Below are 19,139 nucleotides of genomic sequence, written 5' to 3'. Positions count from 1 at the left end.
TCTCTGTGTCTTTCATGAATAAATAAATAAAATCTTAAAAAAAAAAAAAAGAATGTTAAAAAATGGAATCATATGTAACCTTTTAGGTTTGGCTTTTTTCCTCCCTCAGTATAATTCCTTGGAGATTCACCCAAATTGTTACATGTATCAGTAGCTCATTCTTTTTTGTTACTAAGTAGTATTCCATGGTATGAATGGTTTGTTTAACCACTCACCTGTTAAAGGACTTCTAGGGGATCCCTGGGTGGCGCGGCGGTTTGGCGCCTGCCTTTGGCCCAGGGCGCGATCCTGGAGACCCTGGATCGAATCCCACGTCAGGCTCCTGGTGCATGGAGCCTGCTTCTCCCTCTGCCTGTGTCTCTGCCTCTCTCTCTCTTTCTCTGTGTGACTACCATAAATAAATAAAAAATTAAAACAAAAAAAGGACATCTAGGTTATTTAGAGTTTTTGGCGCTTGCAAGTAAAGCTGCTTTGAATGTTTGTGTCTAGGTTTTGTGTGAACGTAAGTTTGCATTGCTCTGGGATAAATGCCCAAGATGGTTAGGTCATATGGTAATTAGAAGTTTAGTTTGAGGGCAGCTCTGGTGGCGCAGCGGTTTAGTGCCGCCTTCAGCCTGGGGGTGGGATCCTGGGGGCCCGGGATCGAGTCCCGCGTCGGGCTCCCTGCATGGAGCCTGCTTCTCCCTCTGCCTGGGTCTCTGCCTCTCTCTCTCTGTCTCTCATGAATAAATAAATAAAATCTTAAAAAAAAAAAAAAAAAAGGAAGTTTTGTTTGATGAGAAACTGCCCAGCTGTTTTCCAGAGTGGCTGTACCATTCAAGGTACACCCAGCAGTGTATGAATGACCCGGTTTCTTGGCATCCTCACCAGCATTTGCTGTTGTCACCACCATTTTTTATTTTAACTGTCCTGTTAGGTGTGTAATGAAGTCCCATTGTGGGTATAATTTACATTTCCCTAATAGTTAATGATATCGAACATCTTTTCATGTGCTTATTTATCATCTGTATATCCTCTTGTAAAATGTCATGCCTTTTGCCCATTTTCTAGTTGGACTTTTTTTTTTTTAACTGTTAAGATTTGAGTCTTTTAATGTATCCTAGATATGGGTTCTTGGTTGGATACACGATTTGCAGATATTTTCTTCTAGTCTGTAGCTGGTCTTTTCATCCTCTTAGCGTGGCTCATGATGAAGCATGAGGTTTTATTCTGATGAAGTCCTTTAATCAGGTTTCCCTTGTATGGATCACACTCTTGACGTCAAGTCTAAGAACATCTAACCCTGGATTCCAGAGATTTTCTTCTTTTTTTCCTAAATGTTTTGTAGTGCTATGTTTCACATTTATTTAAGTCTGTGATCTATTAAAGTTAATTTTTGTATAAGGTTTAAGGTTTAGGTTGATGTTGATTTTGTGTGTGTGTGCGCACGCCCTTGCACGTGCCTGTGGATATCCAATTGCTCTAGCACTGTTTGCTAAAAATTCCTTCCTCCATTGAATTTTTCTTGGGACTTTGTAAAATATCAGCTGCGCTTATTTGTGTGGGAAGAGGGAATTGTTTTTCATTCTCTCTTTCCTTATGTCAGTTCTCTCTTTCTGGACTATTTCTGTCAGTCTGGTTGGATCTCATAGATCTGAGATTGACAGACTTTCTCTTGAAGGGCAAACATTTAACAATAAAAATGTTCAGTGAAAAAAAATGTTCAGTGATACATACAGTACAGCTAGACTAGGCAATGACAGCCCCACGTCTCCAACACTGACAGTAGGTGACACCTTTGCACGACCAGACTTTGTATGTACACAGACATGTTGCTTCCACCTTTTCTTGTCTTTGTTTTAGTTTGTCTGCTTCATTTTCTTCAGGTCTCCAGGAAACCTAGAGAAGAACCGCTATGGGGATGTACCCTGCCTGGACCAAACTAGAGTGAAGTTGACAAAACGAAGTGGCCACACTCAGGTACGTGGATAAATGCTGTCTTTTCAGGAGCACTGAGGGAAATTTTCCAAAGTGAAGCTTACTAATACCATAGTAGAAAGAGCATGGACTCTAAGCCAGAGAGATCAGATTGGAGTTTTAACATTGCTATTTACGAGTTAGTCTTTTACCATAAGCAAGTCCCTATAAACCCATCTCACAGTACTAAGTGAAAATTAAATGGAAAAATTTATGTAAATGCTAATAGTGCAAGGTCTGGTATATTATAAGTGCTTGATAAATGTCAATTATTTCTCCTTTTACTCCTTAATTGTAAAATTATAGTCCTCTTACTGTCCATCATATTAGTGAGTACATACGTATCAATACAAGGCAACTCTAGTTATAAGTGACCTATGATTCTTTTATCTGGAAGATCTAAAAATAATTTTAGACCACTAATGTACACATAAATAGGAATAGAGTTGAAATGGTCAAATTATTATATTATTTAATATATTAACTTGATCATATTTGTTCATATTAAAAATCACATATATAATATACTAATATAGATATTTAGTGAAATTCTTCACATGTAACTCTTTAAAAATTAATTAATTAATTAATTTAAAAGATTTTATTTATTTATTCATGAGAGACAGAGAGGCAGAGACACAGGCAGAGGGAGAAGCAGGTTCCCCATAGGGAGCCTGATGTGGGACTCGATCCCAAGTGTCCAGGATCACACCCTGGGCCGAAGGGAGATGCTCAACCTCTGAGCCACCCAGGCGTCTTTTTTCTTTGTATATTTAATTCTGTCTGGTGCCCTCCATATGCATCAAAAAACCAGCATTGATTCAGGCTGTTATTCAAAGTAAAGGAATTTAAATAGTGCCCCTTTAACTTTATAGGGACTTGTTATATCCTGCCTCTTTTTTTAGGGGAAAATCATTGCCTTGTATTGGAGTGTATATGATATGTGAGTTGAGACCCTAGGATCATGATTTTAATCTCTTGACCCTACTGTTTCAAAGTACATAAACCGAATTCATAGCCCTATCTAGGACCCTTACAAAGGGTTTTCCTGCAGGAGCATTAGCTCAGAGCCCGGCTGACCTAGGACAAGCTCATCACTGTTCCTGAGATCTTCAGGTATATACTCTCAAGAAGTGAAGTGTACTGGTTGAGCTGGGGCTCTGGAATCAGATACCTGTATTTATCTGTCTTCTTGACTGCTCTGTCTCCAGTACCTAGAACAGTACATATCAGACTTTCAGTAAATTATTTTTTTTTAAGATTTTATTTATTTATTCATGAGAGACACAGAGAGAGGCAGAGACACAGGCAGAGGGAGAAGCAGGCTCCATGCAGGGAGCCCGACGTGGGACTTGATCCTGGGATTCCGGGATCATGCCTTGAGCCAAAGGCAGACGTTCAGCCACTGAGCCACCCAGGCTTCCCTTCAGTAAATTATTTGTGAATGAATAAGTGAATCCCAGTGTACCAGCAGACTATTCTAGCCATCCTATAATTAATCTAAAGATTGTCATTTGAGTTAAGCTTGTTTCATTACTGCAAATATTGGCAGAAGCTTTATTTCCATAGTAAATGGAGGATTCAGGTTTATTAGTGAATTGTTCACTAGATTTACTCCTAGAATTATAAAGCTATTAGTCACAGTTTCTATTGAACCTGGCCCGTAACATAGTGCACTTTGTTTGCTTCTCTCTGGTATTTCAGTTTGCCCCCAAATCTATACTTTATCTCTGAGGTCATTTTCAGTTCCAATTTCTGATGATTCTTCTGAAATTGCTGATTTTAATTCCCAGTGCTCTCAAGGACATTGAAAGCTGGTATCCTGGGCAGCCCTGGGTGGCTCAGGCGGTTTAGCACCACCTTCGGTCCAGGTGTCATCCTGGAGACCCGGGATTGAGTCCCATGTCAGGCTCCCTGCATGGAGCCTGTTTCTCCCTCTGCCTGTATCTCTGCCTCCCTCTTTCTCTCTCTTTCTGATGAATAAATAAATAAAATCTTAAAAATAAATAAAATAAAAAATAAAAGGTGATATTTCTTTTCAAAACATGAAGGCAGTTCAAGAGTAACAGCTTATACACTACTTATATAATAGCATCAGTTGGCATGTACCAGGTAAATCCTTTGTATTTTTCTATGCCTTCTCACCCGAGTCCTGTAGGGTATACAACTTGAATGTGCCAGGCTGAGCAGAGTATAGCTTTGGCTGACTACAGTGGGCCCTGGTATGAGCAGCGTGGCTGGGAGTGAATGAGACTCTTAACCTGCTGGGTCCTCTGGAGATGGTCCCTTAGCTCAGCGAAGATGTCTCATCAGAGTAGAACATAGTGGTATGAGGTCAGTATTGACTGCTGTGGAAGGAGAAAGCAGGAAACGCTTGACTAAATAATTAGTGGTCGTATAAGTTGATAGACTGGCTAACAGACACATATCCAAGGAACATGGGTTTGACCATGAGACGGAGAAAAGAGTCTTCTCAGGGTGGCTGTGGATACTGACAGGTCAGACTGTCCTCCCAGTGATAGAACCCAGTGAAAAGGTGACAGGTTAGGGAGTCACTCCAACCTCTGTAGAGTGGAGTGGAGCATGAATTTTCTCTAGTTTGACATTGAAACTTTTTGTTTTTTGTCCTTCTGTACCCCTCCACACCCTCTGCTATTCATAGCACCTGCTAGATACTCTCAACTGGTTATACTATGACTTGACACTGTAGCTGCATCTGTGTTTCTCTTTTATCAGCTTGGATTATCATCAAGGATGTTGGCAGAGATCTTGTGAGAAGGTATAATAAAAATAATAAAAATTAAATTCTATTTAATTTTCCTGATAGCTAATGATGTTGAAGTAAGACTGAGGAGACTAGGAGATGAGAGAGGGCCCCCAGAAGAGAATGAGTCAAGAGCTGTTCATTGAGACTTTCTGAATTTGTCTGGCTGTTGCTTAGTGAAGGAGGCAGGGTGTTTGGCCCATGCTGTTGATGGTGCAAGATATGAGGTATAGCTTTCTTCCTTCTCTAGTCACACTTTGCTTTTTGTGTGTGACAGCATGGACAGGATGTTCCTGCTCAGGTTGCTTGGCTTGCCTCCCTTTTGGTTTTGAACCAGTGCTGCAAATCCTGATAGACTGCTTTTTTGGTAAAAGCTTTATGGAGATGTAATTCACATACCATACAATTTACCCATTTAAAGTGTATAGGGGTGCCTGGGTGGCTGAATTGGTCTAGTGTCTGACTCTTAATTTTGGCTTAGATCATGATCTCAGAGTCATGGGATTGAGAACCCCGAATCAGGCTTTTACTCTGCAAGGAGTCTGCTTGAGATTCTCTCTTACCTCTGCCTCCCCCGACCCCATCACACACACAGTGTCTCTCTGTCTAATAAATAAAATCTTAAAAAAATAAGATGTATAATTCAGTGGTTTTGTTTTTCTTTAAGATTATTTATTTATTTATTGAGAGAGCACAGGCTTGTGTAAGTGGAAGAGGGGCAGAGAGAGAGAATCTTCTACAGACTCCCTGCTGAGCATGGAGCCGAAAAGGGGCTCATCTCATGACCTACGATAACATGACCCGAATCAAAAGCAAGAGTTGGACACTTAACTGACTGAGCCACCAGGCACCTCTACCTCAGTGTTTTTATAGAATTTTTTTTTTTAATTTTTATTTATTTATGATAGTCACACACACAGAGAGAGAGAGAGGCAGAGACACAGGCAGAGGGAGAAGCAGGCTCCATACACCGGGAGCCCGACGTGGGATTCGATCCCGGGTCTCCAGGATCGCGCCCTGGGCCAAAGGCAGGCGCTAAACCGCTGCGCCACCCAGGGATCCCCTACCTCAGTGTTTTTAAATATATTCATAGAGTTGTACAACTACCACCACAATCAACTTTAGAATGTTTTTATCACCTGAAAAATGGCCCTTGGCAGTCACACCCCTTTTTCTCCTAGTCTGTGTACTTTCTGTCTCTGTAGATTTACCTCATTTGGACATTTCATGTAAATGGAATCATACTTATGGCTTATGGCCTTTGTGTCTGATTTCTTTCATTTTGCATGTTTTCAAGGTTCATCTGTCTTGTAGCATATGTCAGGACTTCATTTTATTGCTAAATATATGGATATGCATCTTTTATTTATCAATTCATCAGGTGAATACCATTTGAGTTGTTGCCATTTTTGGCATTATGAATAATGCTGTTATGAATATTCGTGTGTTTTTCTGTGGACATATGTTTTCATTTCCCTTGGGAGTAGAATTGCTGGATCATATGGTAACTCTGTGTTTAACCTTCTGAAGCATTGCCAGACTGTTTTCCAACATGATTGCACCATTTTACATTCCCACTAGGGGTGTATGAGGGTTCTAATTTTTTCACATCTTTGCCAACATTTGTTGTCCTCCATCTTGTACCTGTAGCCATCCTAATGGGTATGAAGTGATATCTCATTGTGGTTTTGACTTTTCACTTTTTTTTAAATAGGCTCCATGCCCAGCATGGAGCCCAGTGTGGGGCTCAAACTCATAACAGTGAGAGCAAGACTTGAGCTGAGAACAAGATTTGGATGCTTGACCTGGGTCCCCCACTGGAATTTTGATTTGCATTTCCTTGATGGCTAATGATATTGGGCGTATTTTTATGTGCTTATTGCTATTTGTATATCTTCTTTGGAGAGATGGCTATTCTGATCCTTTGCCCATTTTATTTTTAGTTATTTATTTATTTTTACTAGACTTCATACCCAGCATGGAGCTTGGTGCGGGGCTTGAACTCACGACCCTGTAATCATGACCTGAGCTGAGATTAAGAGATTAACCGACTGAGCAACCCAGTCACCCCCACCCCCACCTCCACCCCCGTTTGCCCATTTTAAAATTGGGTTGTCTTTTTACTATTCAGCTATGAGAGTTCTTTATATATTCTAGATACAAATCCCTTACCAAAAAGTGCAACTGTAGGTTTTTTTTACTTTCTTGATGGTGTCCTTTAAGGCACAGAAGTTTTCAGTTTTAATGTTGTTCAACAAATCTTTTTTCTTTTACTGCTTGTACTTTTGGTGTCATATCTAAGAAGGCTTTGCCTAACTCAAGATCACAAAGATTTAATCTTATATTTTCTTCTAAGAGTTTTATAATTTTAGCTCTACATGAGGCCTGTGATCCATTTTGAGTTAGTTTTTGTGTTTAGTGTGAGGAATAGGCCAGCTTGATTTTTCCTTTCCTGTATGTGGATATCTAGTTGTTCTGGTAACATTTGTAGAAGTAAAGTTTTGAACTGATCCTTTTGCTCCTCACTTTCTGCCTGATGAGAAGAGAATATCTACACTTTGGGTTTTATCCTAGTACCTAGTACGTAATTTTCCCACCCAAATAGTATATTCCACACAGCTGCAGTGATATTTCTTTTTTATCATTAGACAGATTACATCAATGCCAGTTTCATGGATGGCTACAAGCAGAAGAATGCTTACATTGGTACACAAGGTAAGTTAGGGTGACCCTTACAACTTGGTTTTGTGTCATCTCTCTGTGATTTCTTGCACCAGATGATTGTGTAGTTTTTGAAGAATATGGTAACTTGAGCTGATGTTGGCCACTAGATCCTGGCCTTTTATAAAGATTGGGGGCTACTGAGGAAGGCAGAGGGGAGGTATGAAGTTTCTATACCAGATATGCCTGGAAACTTGCTGCATAGACATAAACTGGAGATTTGAACATACAGCACTACTACAAGTTTTTGGACTGTGTATTGCCAGCCTCAGAGAATGGGACATGAGAACGGACTGGCCGTGAGATGCTCTTTATGTCCATTAGGAGGCCAGGAATGGCAGTGGGACTTCTCAGAGATTGAGTCCAATCTGAAAGGGTGTTGCTGTCCTAAAGAGACTTTTGCTGGTCCCTGTACCATCAGAGAGCACTCAGTGCTCCAGTAGTCCTCTGCCTCTGCCATCTCAAGGAGAATACGAAGTTGCCTTCCAAGCAGGTAGGAAGAGATCACAACACAGGAGGACATAAAAGGCCACTCTATGGGCTTTAGGCCCTTGGACCATTGCAGAGCATGGCCACCAAAAAATCAGGCAAATACCTCTTTAGCAAGTGATCAAACTTAGAATCACCAGTAATGGACAAACAAGTATTATGCCTCTGTTGTGATACAGCGAAAACTATAAAACATAACCTGTATTTTTTGTTGCCAGTTTTTAAGTCTAAAGCTATCATGATGAATAAACCAGACAAATCCAGATGGCAGGACATACTATAAGAAAACTGGCTTAGACTCTTCAAAGTTCATGCCATGAAAAACAAAGGCAGGGAACTTTTCTAGATTGAAGGAGACTAAAGAGACATGATAACCAAAGGCGTGTGCCCATCATTGGAGCTTCAGTTTAGAGGAAAACCTGTTAAAGACAAACTTGGGATACCTGGGGACTCTGTATTAGATAATATTATCATATCAACATTTAATTGCTTCAGGGTGATAATGGTCTTAATGGTTCTATAGGAAAGTCCTTGTTCTTCTAAATATGTGCCCAAGTATTTAGGAATAAAATGTCATAACAGCTGGAACTAACTTTTAAATAGTTCTGTAATAAAAAGTATGTGTATGCATATATAGAGAAAAAAATGTTGTATAATGATAGCTGAAAACGATAGCTTTAGGGCTGAAGAATATGTGAGTACATTGTAGTATTCCAACTTTTCATTGGTTTCAAATTTTTCAAAATAAAAGTTAAAAGGAGAAAAAAATGGATTCTTGATATATTGTTAATTGGTCTCATGGTCACAGGTTTATATTTTCCCCCTAGGAGGGACCACTCCCTCCAAAAGGAGTCCTTTCAACACCCTAAGAAGAAATGAGAATTATCAGGAAAAATTTGGGGCATATAAGATATGACGTGATCTGCCTGAGAGTGGAGGCTTTGTGGAGGAGGATGGCCTTGGCAGGTTGGGTTTATGGAGGGTAAGGATTGGCTCTAGGGTGCCTCAGAATGCTTCCTTCTCCGGATTTAGAAGGCAAAGCCACTGCTCAGAGTTGCTAATTATGCGGGATTGGATCCTTTAGGGTGGCTTTGAAGGCCCTGTCCAGAAGAAGAAGAAGCTCCCCTAAAAGTATGAGAGAGATATTTTGAGTCTAGCACGGATCACCTTTAGACAGTATCAGCACTCCCTTAGGACTGGAAAAGGGGGTCCTGTGGCGTGGAGAAGGCTCATTTGATTTGCCTGGCTAACTTTCTTGGCTGTATTCAATATTTTGATTCTTATTAATAATACATATTCTACAAACAATATGTCATCTATTGAGAGTATCTGTTATACATCAGGTATATGATCTTCATCTAACTATTACAGAGACTCTGCAAGGAAGGTTTATTAACCCATGAACAAACTGAAGCCCAAAGAGGTTAGGCAGTTTGGGATCATACAGGTAGTAAGCGGCAGAGCTGGTATGTGACTGTATGTCTGTTTGATTCAGAAGTCCTTGCAAGCCAAGTCAGTGGCTTGTATTGTTTCCTCCATGTCCGCATAAACCACTGACTTGAGTTCTTCAGAAAAGTTCACTGTTAAAAGTAATCTGGGGGGATCCCTGGGTGGCGCAGGGGTTTGGCGCCTGCCTTTGGCCCGGGGCGTGATCCTGGAGACCCGGGATCGAATCCCACGTCGGGCTCCCTGCATGGGGCCTGCTTCTCCCTCTGCCTGTCTCTCTCTCTCTATCTCTCTCTCTCTGTGTGACTATCATAAATAAATAAAAATTTTAAAAAATTAAAAATGGGAGATGGGAAAGGGAGCTCGTGTTATCTGCACACGCGTACTACAGTAATGTACGTGCACTGTAGAAGACTTAGAAGATGGAGATGAAATTCACTCATAACCCTGAGACCCAGAGATAATGTTAATATTCTGTAGCATCTCCTTCCAAGCCGTTTTCTGTGCAAACAGATATAGACATAGAAGATCTCTAACAAGATGGGCTCTTTCCATATGTTACCTCTTGTTCATTTGATGGTATCTTGCGAATACCTTTCCATAGCAAAAATAACAGATCCTACAATACCACCTTTATGGGCTACTTAAATCGAGGATACGCCATCATTTAGTTTATCCTCTCTTGGTAGACATTTAGCTTATTTCCAAGACCTCACGTGCTTTTGGCAGTGTCCACTTCTGCCAAGAGAGAATTCTAGAATCATAAAACACTAATGCTGCTTAAAGCCTTTAGCAAAAATGGTAGTAAAGCCAGCAGACTTCCAGGACAAAATCAACCCTTTTCCGCCCTTCTTCCCTGAGAGCAGAGAGGATAAAGGACTGTGAAAGTACAGGGAATTATCCCAAGTTTGTTATTTCCTTGATTGAAGGGGAGTTGGTGGTGCACAAGTATCTTCAAAATTTCCCCGGATGCCCAGCCCTGTGAAGGTTCTAACTGTAAAAGAAGAGCTCAGAAAAAAAAAAAAAAAAAAAAAAAAAAAAAAGAAGAGCTCAGCAATGTGACTCTTACCCTTAGCACCATGTTTACTGAGACATGATTAATTCTCACAAAGTAAAATAACTGATGTAAGACCACATACATTAAATGATTAAGCTGTTGTGATCCAGTTGTGCCATCAAGAGCTGGCTATATTATGATGAAGCAAGTTTTTAGAAAGCTGCAGCTGGCCAGGAGTATCCAGAATAGACTGGAAGAGAAAGAGTCCTATTCAGAAAAGTAAACCAAAATGGTATTACAGTAATTTAGACAAAAATGATGTGGTCCTTGTGGCAGTGAAATTGGGTCAGGAGACAGGGAGAACGATAAAAACTAAAAACAATCCAAAGGCAAAAAATCTCTAGGACTTGGTGGCTGTGTCACGAAGATAAAGGAAATGGATAATTTAGAGTTGACTCCCAACTTTTTAAGACAGTGATTTAAGAATGCCGGTACTGTTAACCGAGAGAGAGTAGAGAGGGAAGGAAAGCAGGCAGAGAAGGCTAATTTTGATGAGAGAGAATGAACCGCAAGCACGTTGAGTCTAAGGAGACCCATGATGGAACATAGAAGGGGAGTGGTTCTGTAGACTACTGATGGCTGGAAGGCTCTGGGGAGATGAAAACAGCTAGAGGTATGAATATAGGTGACACCGTCTGGATGTGACATCAGCTGAAGCCCTGATCGTAAGGCTCTTGAGAAGGTATATAACAGTATTTCTCAAACTGTAACCTACCTACAACTGCACCTGGGATCATGTTAAAATGCAGATTGCACATTTCTAACACTCTCTCATATAATGCTGGCGCTGGTGGTTCAAGGACCACCCTGATTCAGCAGGGATGGAGGGAGAACAGGGAGCCAGCGTCTGTGCTTTGGAGATATTAGTTGGGGAATAAAATCAGAAATGCCTGAGAAGGAAAGAAGAGCTTCCCAGGGTTATGATCTTTGTCTTATCCTTTCATCCCAGGCCCTTTGGAGAATACCTATCGTGATTTCTGGCTCATGGTATGGGAGCAGAAAGTCCTGGTGATTGTCATGACCACCCGGTGAGTTCTTCCCCTTTCTTCCCCCTGCCCCCACCAAGTCCCCAAGCATGGGGGAGTCAGGAGGGGAGTTTAGCTTGTAGAACAATTAAGATTAGGAAAGCCATGGCAAAGAGTTTGAGATGTTTTAGCTTTTTCTTAGTTGACCCAGAATTAACATAGGTTATGGTGGAGATTGATAGATCTAACTTGTCACAGCTTTAATCTAACTTGTCGAAGTTTTAATCCTTGGCTCTGGTGACCCTGTGCCAGTTACAAGCTATTCTGAGGTCCTGGCCTCATCCACTAAAGGAAGTGTTGGGAAACATGGGGCAATTCACTTTTAATTTGTTCCCCACTTCCAAAGGGCAGCTGTCTTCCTGCCTTCTGAGTTACCAGTTCCCCTTTGCTCTCCCCTTCCCTGCTACTTCTGACAGTTTTCCAACTCATTTGTATTTCCACCTATAAGAGAACTGCAAAAAGAGAGATGGAACATAATAGGTCAGGCAGGAAGCTCTTGATGAAAGGAATCCTTTTGAAATTTTGGTCTACGTACCTGCCAAAACTTGAGGAACTAAAAGTTCATTAGTATCATCATTATCATTATGATAATTATAACCTATTTCAGATGAGGAGGAAAAAATTAATGAAAATGTTTGCTCAGTTCCCTTTCTCATGGCACAGTTACAACCACCTTTGCTTTAGAGAGGTAATAGTATGGTACCACCTTGGAGCACGTTGGAGACACCTAGGAGCAGTGAGGTGGATTTTAGGCCTTTACACAAACCTCCTGCTGGCTTCCCAGGAACTGTGTCCTTCTCACTTCTCTCAGTCAAGGGCCCTTACTGGGGAAGAGAATGAACAGTGGCTGAGATACAGGGCAGAGAATTCAATCTGGCCCCCCATATTGGCTCTGCCATCTCTTTATGTCCACCCAGTATTTATCCTGGATAAGTGAGGAGTGGCAAGAGGTATCAGAAAAGGTGCCAGATGGTGTAGCAGGCACCCAATAAATGTCTTCTAAATGAGTACATGCAGAAACCTTAGCTGTTGCTGCATCTGTTTAGAATGAAGGTTTCCGCCTTTTCTGCCAAGAAGCAAGGTGTAAGTTAGAAACGATGCAAGAAATGACATTGCTGCTTGGGGTACAGCAGATCATAGGGACAGCAGCTCCCGGCTGTGGGGACGAAGGGTGGAAGGCTTACCTTGCTCTGTGTTGTCTTCAGCTTTGAGGAGGGTGGCAGGAGAAAGTGTGGCCAGTACTGGCCGTTAGAAAGAGACTCTCGGATCCGATTTGGCTTCCTCACGGTGACCAATCTAGGCGTGGAGAACATGAACCATTATAAGAAAACAACGCTAGAAATTCACAACACAGAGGTAAATCCTGGTTTCTGTTATCTCACTTTTTTTTACGCTGGGGGCTTTGCTGTAAAGAAAATCCCCAAAGGGAATAGGCAAGAATCCAGGCAGCTTATACATTACTTTCGTTTTTCTGGGAACAGGATCAGAATATTCAGCTAAGAGCCAATATAGCCATATTGTCTCGATGCAACAGTGACATTACTTGGGAATAAAAACATAATAGAAATCTGGGTCCTACAATATAGGGAATTCCTATATTGTCCTCTCCCGACATTTAACCTTTTCTGGGTTTGCAGAGAAGCAATTGCGGAGAAAGTTGAGGGTGGTAGGCAGGAGCCTGCGTGGTGAGGATATCAGAGGGTTGAGAATCTAGAAAAGCTAAATGTATGTGGTCAGGGGCAAGCAGAAATGACCTGTTAACTTGGCTTCTTTTCTCATCCAAGGAGCGGCAGAAACGCCAGGTGACCCACTTTCAGTTCCTGAGCTGGCCAGATTACGGTGTCCCTTCCTCAGCAGCTTCTCTCATCGACTTCTTGAGAGTGGTCAGGAACCAGCAGAGGCTGGCGGTCAGCAGCATGGGAGTACGAGCCAAAGGGCAGTGCCCTGAACCACCCATTGTCGTCCATTGCAGTGCAGGCATTGGCCGGACAGGTAATGCACCTGACGTTGGGGCAGCTCTCGGAGCATCCAGAGGTAATAAGGGTGGGGGAAAGACAACAACACTCTTAGTTGCCAGTTTGCGAGAATTTGATCCATTGGCAGTGAATTGCCATGAAAAATTCCCCTTTAATGGCCTTTTGGCATCCCTAGCACCAGCTGTGCGGGCCAGAATGTACACTCCAGAGGCCAGTCTCCTGGGGGTTGGCACATCCCATCAGTATGATTATCTTCCGACCCCCTCACTGTCGTCTGGGCTGTTGCTTCCTTCCCATCCCCCTCCCTAAGGAGATCCCCACCTGAGCTGTGCTCTCATTCTGGAGCTAGTCCGCAGCTTTTAGCTCAGGGGCATGTGCATTGCAGGGACTGCTGGGCTTTCTAGTTCAGAGGCCCCTTTGGGACAAAGTCGGGAAGAATAGGTTTCTGTGAGGTCTCTGTGGAAGAGTTGTGGAGCCTCTGAAAATTAGGACCCAAGAGTGGGAATGTTGTCATTCTGTCTGAGATTGAAGCAGGCAGTTCCTCTGTGTCACCTTCCCACCTACTCTTCCTGTTACCTCCATACTGTCCTGAGAGCCAAGAGGCCTTGTCGCTTCTCTGGGCTCCCAGCACTCCAAAGTGACCTCCTCTTGAATCCCGTCAGGCCTAATGCCCGCCTGGTCCATCATGGGGCCCCTTGCTTTTGAGTGCATTCATCCAATCTGCCTGGGTCGTTTGGTAGAGGGAGGGATGGAGGAGAGATAAGTCAAATGTGACCATTTCTTTCCTTCCTTCAGGTACCTTCTGCTCACTGGACATCTGCTTGGCACAGCTGGAAGAGCTTGGCACCCTTAATGTATTCCAGACAGTGTCCCGCATGAGGACCCAGAGGGCCTTCAGCATCCAGACCCCTGAGCAGTACTATTTTTGCTACAAGGCAATCCTGGAGTTCGCAGAGAGGGAGGGCATGGTGCCCTCCAGTCACAACCTCCTGGCCATGGAGGGCCAGTAACTGTCCCATGATCCTCCTACGTTCTGGCCAGCCTTCCTTAAACTACCCTGGACACCGCTGAGCCTATAGGCTGCCATCAGTTACTCTGAAGCAATGGACCAACCTCTTTCTTGTGTCTCCTGGCGCACTCGTGCACGCAAGGCAGCCTTTCCCTTTGGCTAGATAGATGTGGTGAAACTGCCACTAGAAAGGGCCAGCAGCAACGTGTTCTTAATTCCTAGCACCTGCTATTGAACTGTGCCTTATTAAAACCAAATTGTGGCTATGGGTTTTTGCCAGGGGCCCCGAGGTAAGTGGGGAAGGAACCTCCCTTCCCCCTTTCCCGATGCCATTTTCCTTCTTGAGGTCTCGTTCCCATTCCTTCCCTTTGCTAGGATTTGATGGGGAGGTTTGAGGAGTATCCACCTTCCTTCCCAGAGAGCTTGACCAAGTTACATACTCTAGAGAACGTCCTGAGTGCCAAGCACGTTTATACCTAGGGCGTGTATTCCAGTCTTTTCTGTCATTCTGTGTGTATGTGTGTGTGTGTGTGTGTGTGTGCACACTTACGTGTATGGGTCCATATGTACGTGTGTATATAATATATATTGTATGTGATAATATGGTCGTATTCTATAAATACATATACACAGAGATACTCCTTTGTAGAATTTCCTGGGGCTCCGTGTTGCAGTTCAGGCCTCCTTGCTTCTTGGACCCTACTGTTTATCCTGGACTGGCTGGGGTTGGGGATCATCTCTCTTGTTGTCAGACTGCAGAGTGGTGGAAGAGGACACACATACATTCACTCTTCGTGCTCCTGCCACAGGCCTTCATTCTTGCATAATGACTTCTCTCTCTCCAGGATACTGCCTGTTGGAGCCGAGAATTCTGATTTGTGGTGACACTGGTTTAACTCAGCATGAATTGCCCTTATCTAATGATTTTACTCTGTTTACTTTGCCAATTTGGGGAATAGACCTCCACTGTGATTCCAGACCCCCTTTTCCTCTCCCTGTCCCTTGAGGGTTGGGGTCTGGGAGTGAAGATGATCTCACTGAGCAATTAGAGCCAAGAGCAATTGGTACGAAGTCTTAGAAGGAAAGAGAGGGAGCCCAGGTATGAGAGAGACGAAACTACTAGGAGAATCCCTCCTTCGGAGAATGAGCTGGGACCCCTTTTTCTTTTGCTAGAAAGTTCCTTTCCTTATGCAACTTGGCCCTGTCCACTCAAATGCCCATCTCTTCCTGCCTAGCAGCCTGCCAGATCCTGGACTCAAGCTGGGTGGGCTCTGTGTCAATAAAAAGCTTAACCCCCCCGGCTGGGTGAGGCAGTTGCCTGCCTGCAATCACTGTTTACTCTCTACTCACCCATCCTGTCCCTGTCTGCTCCCAGCCTCCCCTACCTGATGTGCTAGGGATGGAATCAAGAGTTCCCAGCACTCCACATCCCTGAGAAAATCCCAGGAACCCCTAAACCTTCTCCCATCACAGATGAGGTTGGCAGCTGATCAGACCTCGATAATTTTATACTGTAATAAGCTCTTTGAATGTATATATTCTTATTTTTACAATCTTTTCATTTTGTATTTAACGTCAATGGACTGAGTCAGATTCAGAAAATAATTGTAAATGTTCATATTCAATATCTTATAGCGATACAGTTTTGTATTTACATATAAATATACCGACATGATCAAACCCTTTTAGCTTCATCAATTTAGTAGCAGTCTGGGCCGGGAAGGTGAGAAGGGGGTCCAAGAGCTGGTTTGGGAGGGATGGGGAGGCAGGGAGGGACCCAAGGCCTGGTTATCTGAGACTTTGAGTTCTCAGAGACATCTACTTTATCCATAGGTCATGGCCCTAGCTCTGGACAAGCAAAGGGAGCCACCAGTTGAGTGCTTGCTGGTGCCAGTCTCTGTGCTTGGTGCTTTTCCTGCCCATTACCTCATTCAAACCTAACAAGTAATCCAGTGAGATTATTAAGCTTACTCCCTCCTATTTCTATATAGATGAGGAAGGTAAGGTCCAGAAGGTTATGGTGATTTGCTCTGGAACTGGAGCTCAAGTTGGTTTGCTCACAAAGCCTTTGGCCTCTTCACTGTGTTGCTCTCTTTCAAAGATCAAGGTAGTGTTTTGTCCTTGGAAGCCAGAGGGAATTTTTTTTTTTTTTTTTTTTTTTTAGTTCTCCTTTTAGAATATGAACAATTCTTAAATTTGACAGTTGATCCTGAGCCCATGCTACATGTAGAACCTCCTGGTGTAGGGTCCTGAGGTCTACAGAGCACCACAGGGATCATTATCCCAGAGAAGCGCCATATATAGGGGTACACTGGTCTTTGTGGGACGATCTTGAGTCATTCATGTGCATCTCTCTCTCAGGATGGAACCAGAAGCTTTGTCCCTGTAGCACCATGCCCCTTGCCATGTAGCTACTCCCTACTGACCAGTGACAGCCTGCTCAGTTGGGGCAGTTCTGGCCTGGAGTGTGCAAATATTGGGGTGTTGTTTAATAAAAGTGTTAGCTAACATCTACTGGGTCCTTAATTCTATTCCATAAACTGTTCAAAGTGCTTTGTAGATTCTATTCACCACCCTCAAAGCAGTCTTTTGAGGTAGGTATTGACAACAAAACTCAGGCACAGGAAAATCTGATTAGCCAATCAAGAACCCAGATCATCTGACTCGAAAGGACCTGTTGTTAACTCTTTTAACTAGACTCCCTCTAAGGATCCACGTCCTGATCTGCCAACAAATTTTTCAAGTTTCTTACTTCAATCAAGAGCTGAAGTGTAGCACAAAAGATTAAGCTCTTTCTCTGTATGAGTCTTTGTTCTTTTGGGGGCAAGCAAGCATAGGAGGTGAACAGAGATACTTGGAATCTGGGAAGTCAGGGGTTTTGTGAAATGAGGAGGAGCCAGGATTAATGATAGATCTGAAGGAGATAGCCTTGAACTGTCTTTTGTTTGAAGAGGCTGTAACCAAACTGCTCTGCAGATTCAGAAGTTCTACGGGAGTTGCACATCTGAGGATTGGTGAGGTTATGACTTGCAAGAGCTCCATTAAAACACCGATTCCTGTGTCCTGCCTGGTAGCTGGTTGAGTGACAGCATGAGCCAGGCCAGAAGCACTGTCCTAGTCCATGTTCCTGACTCAGGAAGGTTAGCAAAGTGATGTTTCCTAAATCTGAAAGCAAGCGAGAACTGGCTTTGCCCTGCTGCCGTAGTTTACTTGTAGCTTTTACCATTGTTGAGTGACTACCCAAAGTGTGAGCCTACCTGTGCTAGGTATTTAAAGAGGGAAAGAAAGGGGAGGACAGAGAAGGAGCCTGGGTCTGTTCAGGAAGTCAAGGCTCTCACACAGGAGATTTGGTGAAAAAACTAAGAGAACCGACTATCAGATGCTGGACTCTACAGTTGAGAACAGAAGATCAAGGGGAGGAGAGGATTGTGGGCCAACCCAGGCTTCTGCCCATTGACTGCTATTTTTTCACCTAACTTTTTGCCTCTAGCATTGGTCCCCTCATCCTGCCTGTCCCCGGGAGTGAGGATGGCATTCCTGAGGTGGGCCCTGGCATCCTCAGCTTAGGAGGCCCACCATTGTCCATCTCCATGTCACCACATGCAGGTAAATGACAGGTTGGGACCAGTTCTTGGAAAACTGGACTATTTAGCGTTGTAGCTTGAGGGAGATGAGACTTCTCTTCAAAGCTTCTCTTCTCTAGGGACAAGCAGACTCGCATATGGAAACTCCCAAATCAGAGATCATGGGGGTGGGGGGGGGAGCCTTCCTAGAGTCACTGAGCTCTTTGGTAGTTTTGAGGTCACACCACTCAAGCCAACTCCTAGCTTCCTTTTGTAAAAGAGGCTGCATTAAATGATCCTACCGCAGGCCTTCCAACTCTTAAGGGGCTAGTTCTTTGATGGACAGTGTGAATTCCTATAGAGGAACCATCAGGCCTTTCTCTGGTTAGGTCAGCCCCCACTCGCAATCCCTAGTTTTTAGCTTGTTTTCAAAGTCTCTTCTTTCAAGCTGCTGCCACTTCCCTATATCGTCTCAGGTCCCTTCCCCCTTGGCCCTCAGCTTGGGAAGCAGGTCAAGTTTCCCCAATAATCCATAGGCCAAGGCCTAGGTCTTTAAGGCTTCTGTGCTGCTCCATGTGGGACTGACAGGGTGAGTCAGAGTCAAGGAATGAACCGACCAAGGTCCTAGGGTTTACCGCCGAGGTTTTAGATTTGTCTCAGGCTTTGGTTACTACCCACAGACCACTGTTCTCTGACCAACGGCAGGAGCTAAAGCTCCCACCACGGAGGGAACCAGATTTTCTCTTGGGATGTATCCGTCCTATAGTCACCATCGCAACAGTTGGGAATCAAGTGTTGTGGATTGCTGCTCTAAACTGACCACGGGGAAGACTGGGTCTTCTCTACAAAAAGAAGGATCGCACTCAGAAATCTGTTGAAGTGTTTAATCTCCCTCCACCAATTACTGTTACTTTTATTTTTTAAAGATATTATTTATTTATGGGATCCCTGGGTGGCGCAGCGGTTTAGCGCCTGCCTTTGGCCCAGGGCGTGGTCCTGGAGACCGGGGATCGAATCCCACGTCGGGCTCCCGGTGCATGGAGCCTGCTTCTCCCTCTGCCTATGTCTCTGCCTCTCTCTCTCTCTGTGCGACTATCATAAAAAAAAATTAAAAAAAGATATTATTTATTTAT

General features: G+C 43.4%; 1 protein-coding gene and 1 long non-coding RNA gene across 3 annotated transcripts in view; one reads left to right on the top strand and one right to left on the bottom strand.

Moving 5' to 3' along the window:
* PTPN9 (protein tyrosine phosphatase non-receptor type 9) overlaps positions 1-16,953 on the top strand; it is a 72,811-nt gene extending 55,858 nt beyond the window's left edge. For both annotated transcript variants that reach the window (XM_038581036.1, XM_038581037.1), the window contains exons 8-13: positions 1,866-1,959; positions 7,369-7,435; positions 11,383-11,461; positions 12,664-12,814; positions 13,243-13,450; positions 14,230-16,953. In XM_038581036.1, the coding sequence (XP_038436964.1) occupies positions 1,866-1,959; positions 7,369-7,435; positions 11,383-11,461; positions 12,664-12,814; positions 13,243-13,450; positions 14,230-14,444 (814 nt within the window). In that variant the 3' untranslated portion in view covers positions 14,445-16,953. The remainder of the gene's footprint in view (positions 1-1,865; positions 1,960-7,368; positions 7,436-11,382; positions 11,462-12,663; positions 12,815-13,242; positions 13,451-14,229) is intronic.
* LOC119866946 lies at positions 2,634-14,605 on the bottom strand. Its single transcript, XR_005381891.1, has 3 exons — positions 12,643-14,605; positions 4,102-4,304; positions 2,634-3,170 (listed from the first exon to the last, which is right to left on the bottom strand). It is a non-coding gene; the product is annotated as an uncharacterized LOC119866946 (long non-coding RNA).
* Positions 16,954-19,139: the final 2,186 nt, after the last annotated feature.

This window comes from Canis lupus, chromosome 30 (genome assembly GCF_011100685.1).
Source record: "Canis lupus familiaris isolate Mischka breed German Shepherd chromosome 30, alternate assembly UU_Cfam_GSD_1.0, whole genome shotgun sequence".
Classification (NCBI taxonomy): domain Eukaryota; kingdom Metazoa; phylum Chordata; class Mammalia; order Carnivora; family Canidae; genus Canis; species Canis lupus.
The sequence above is the reverse complement of the archived record's forward strand: the minus strand, read 5'-3'. Positions and strand labels throughout refer to the sequence as shown.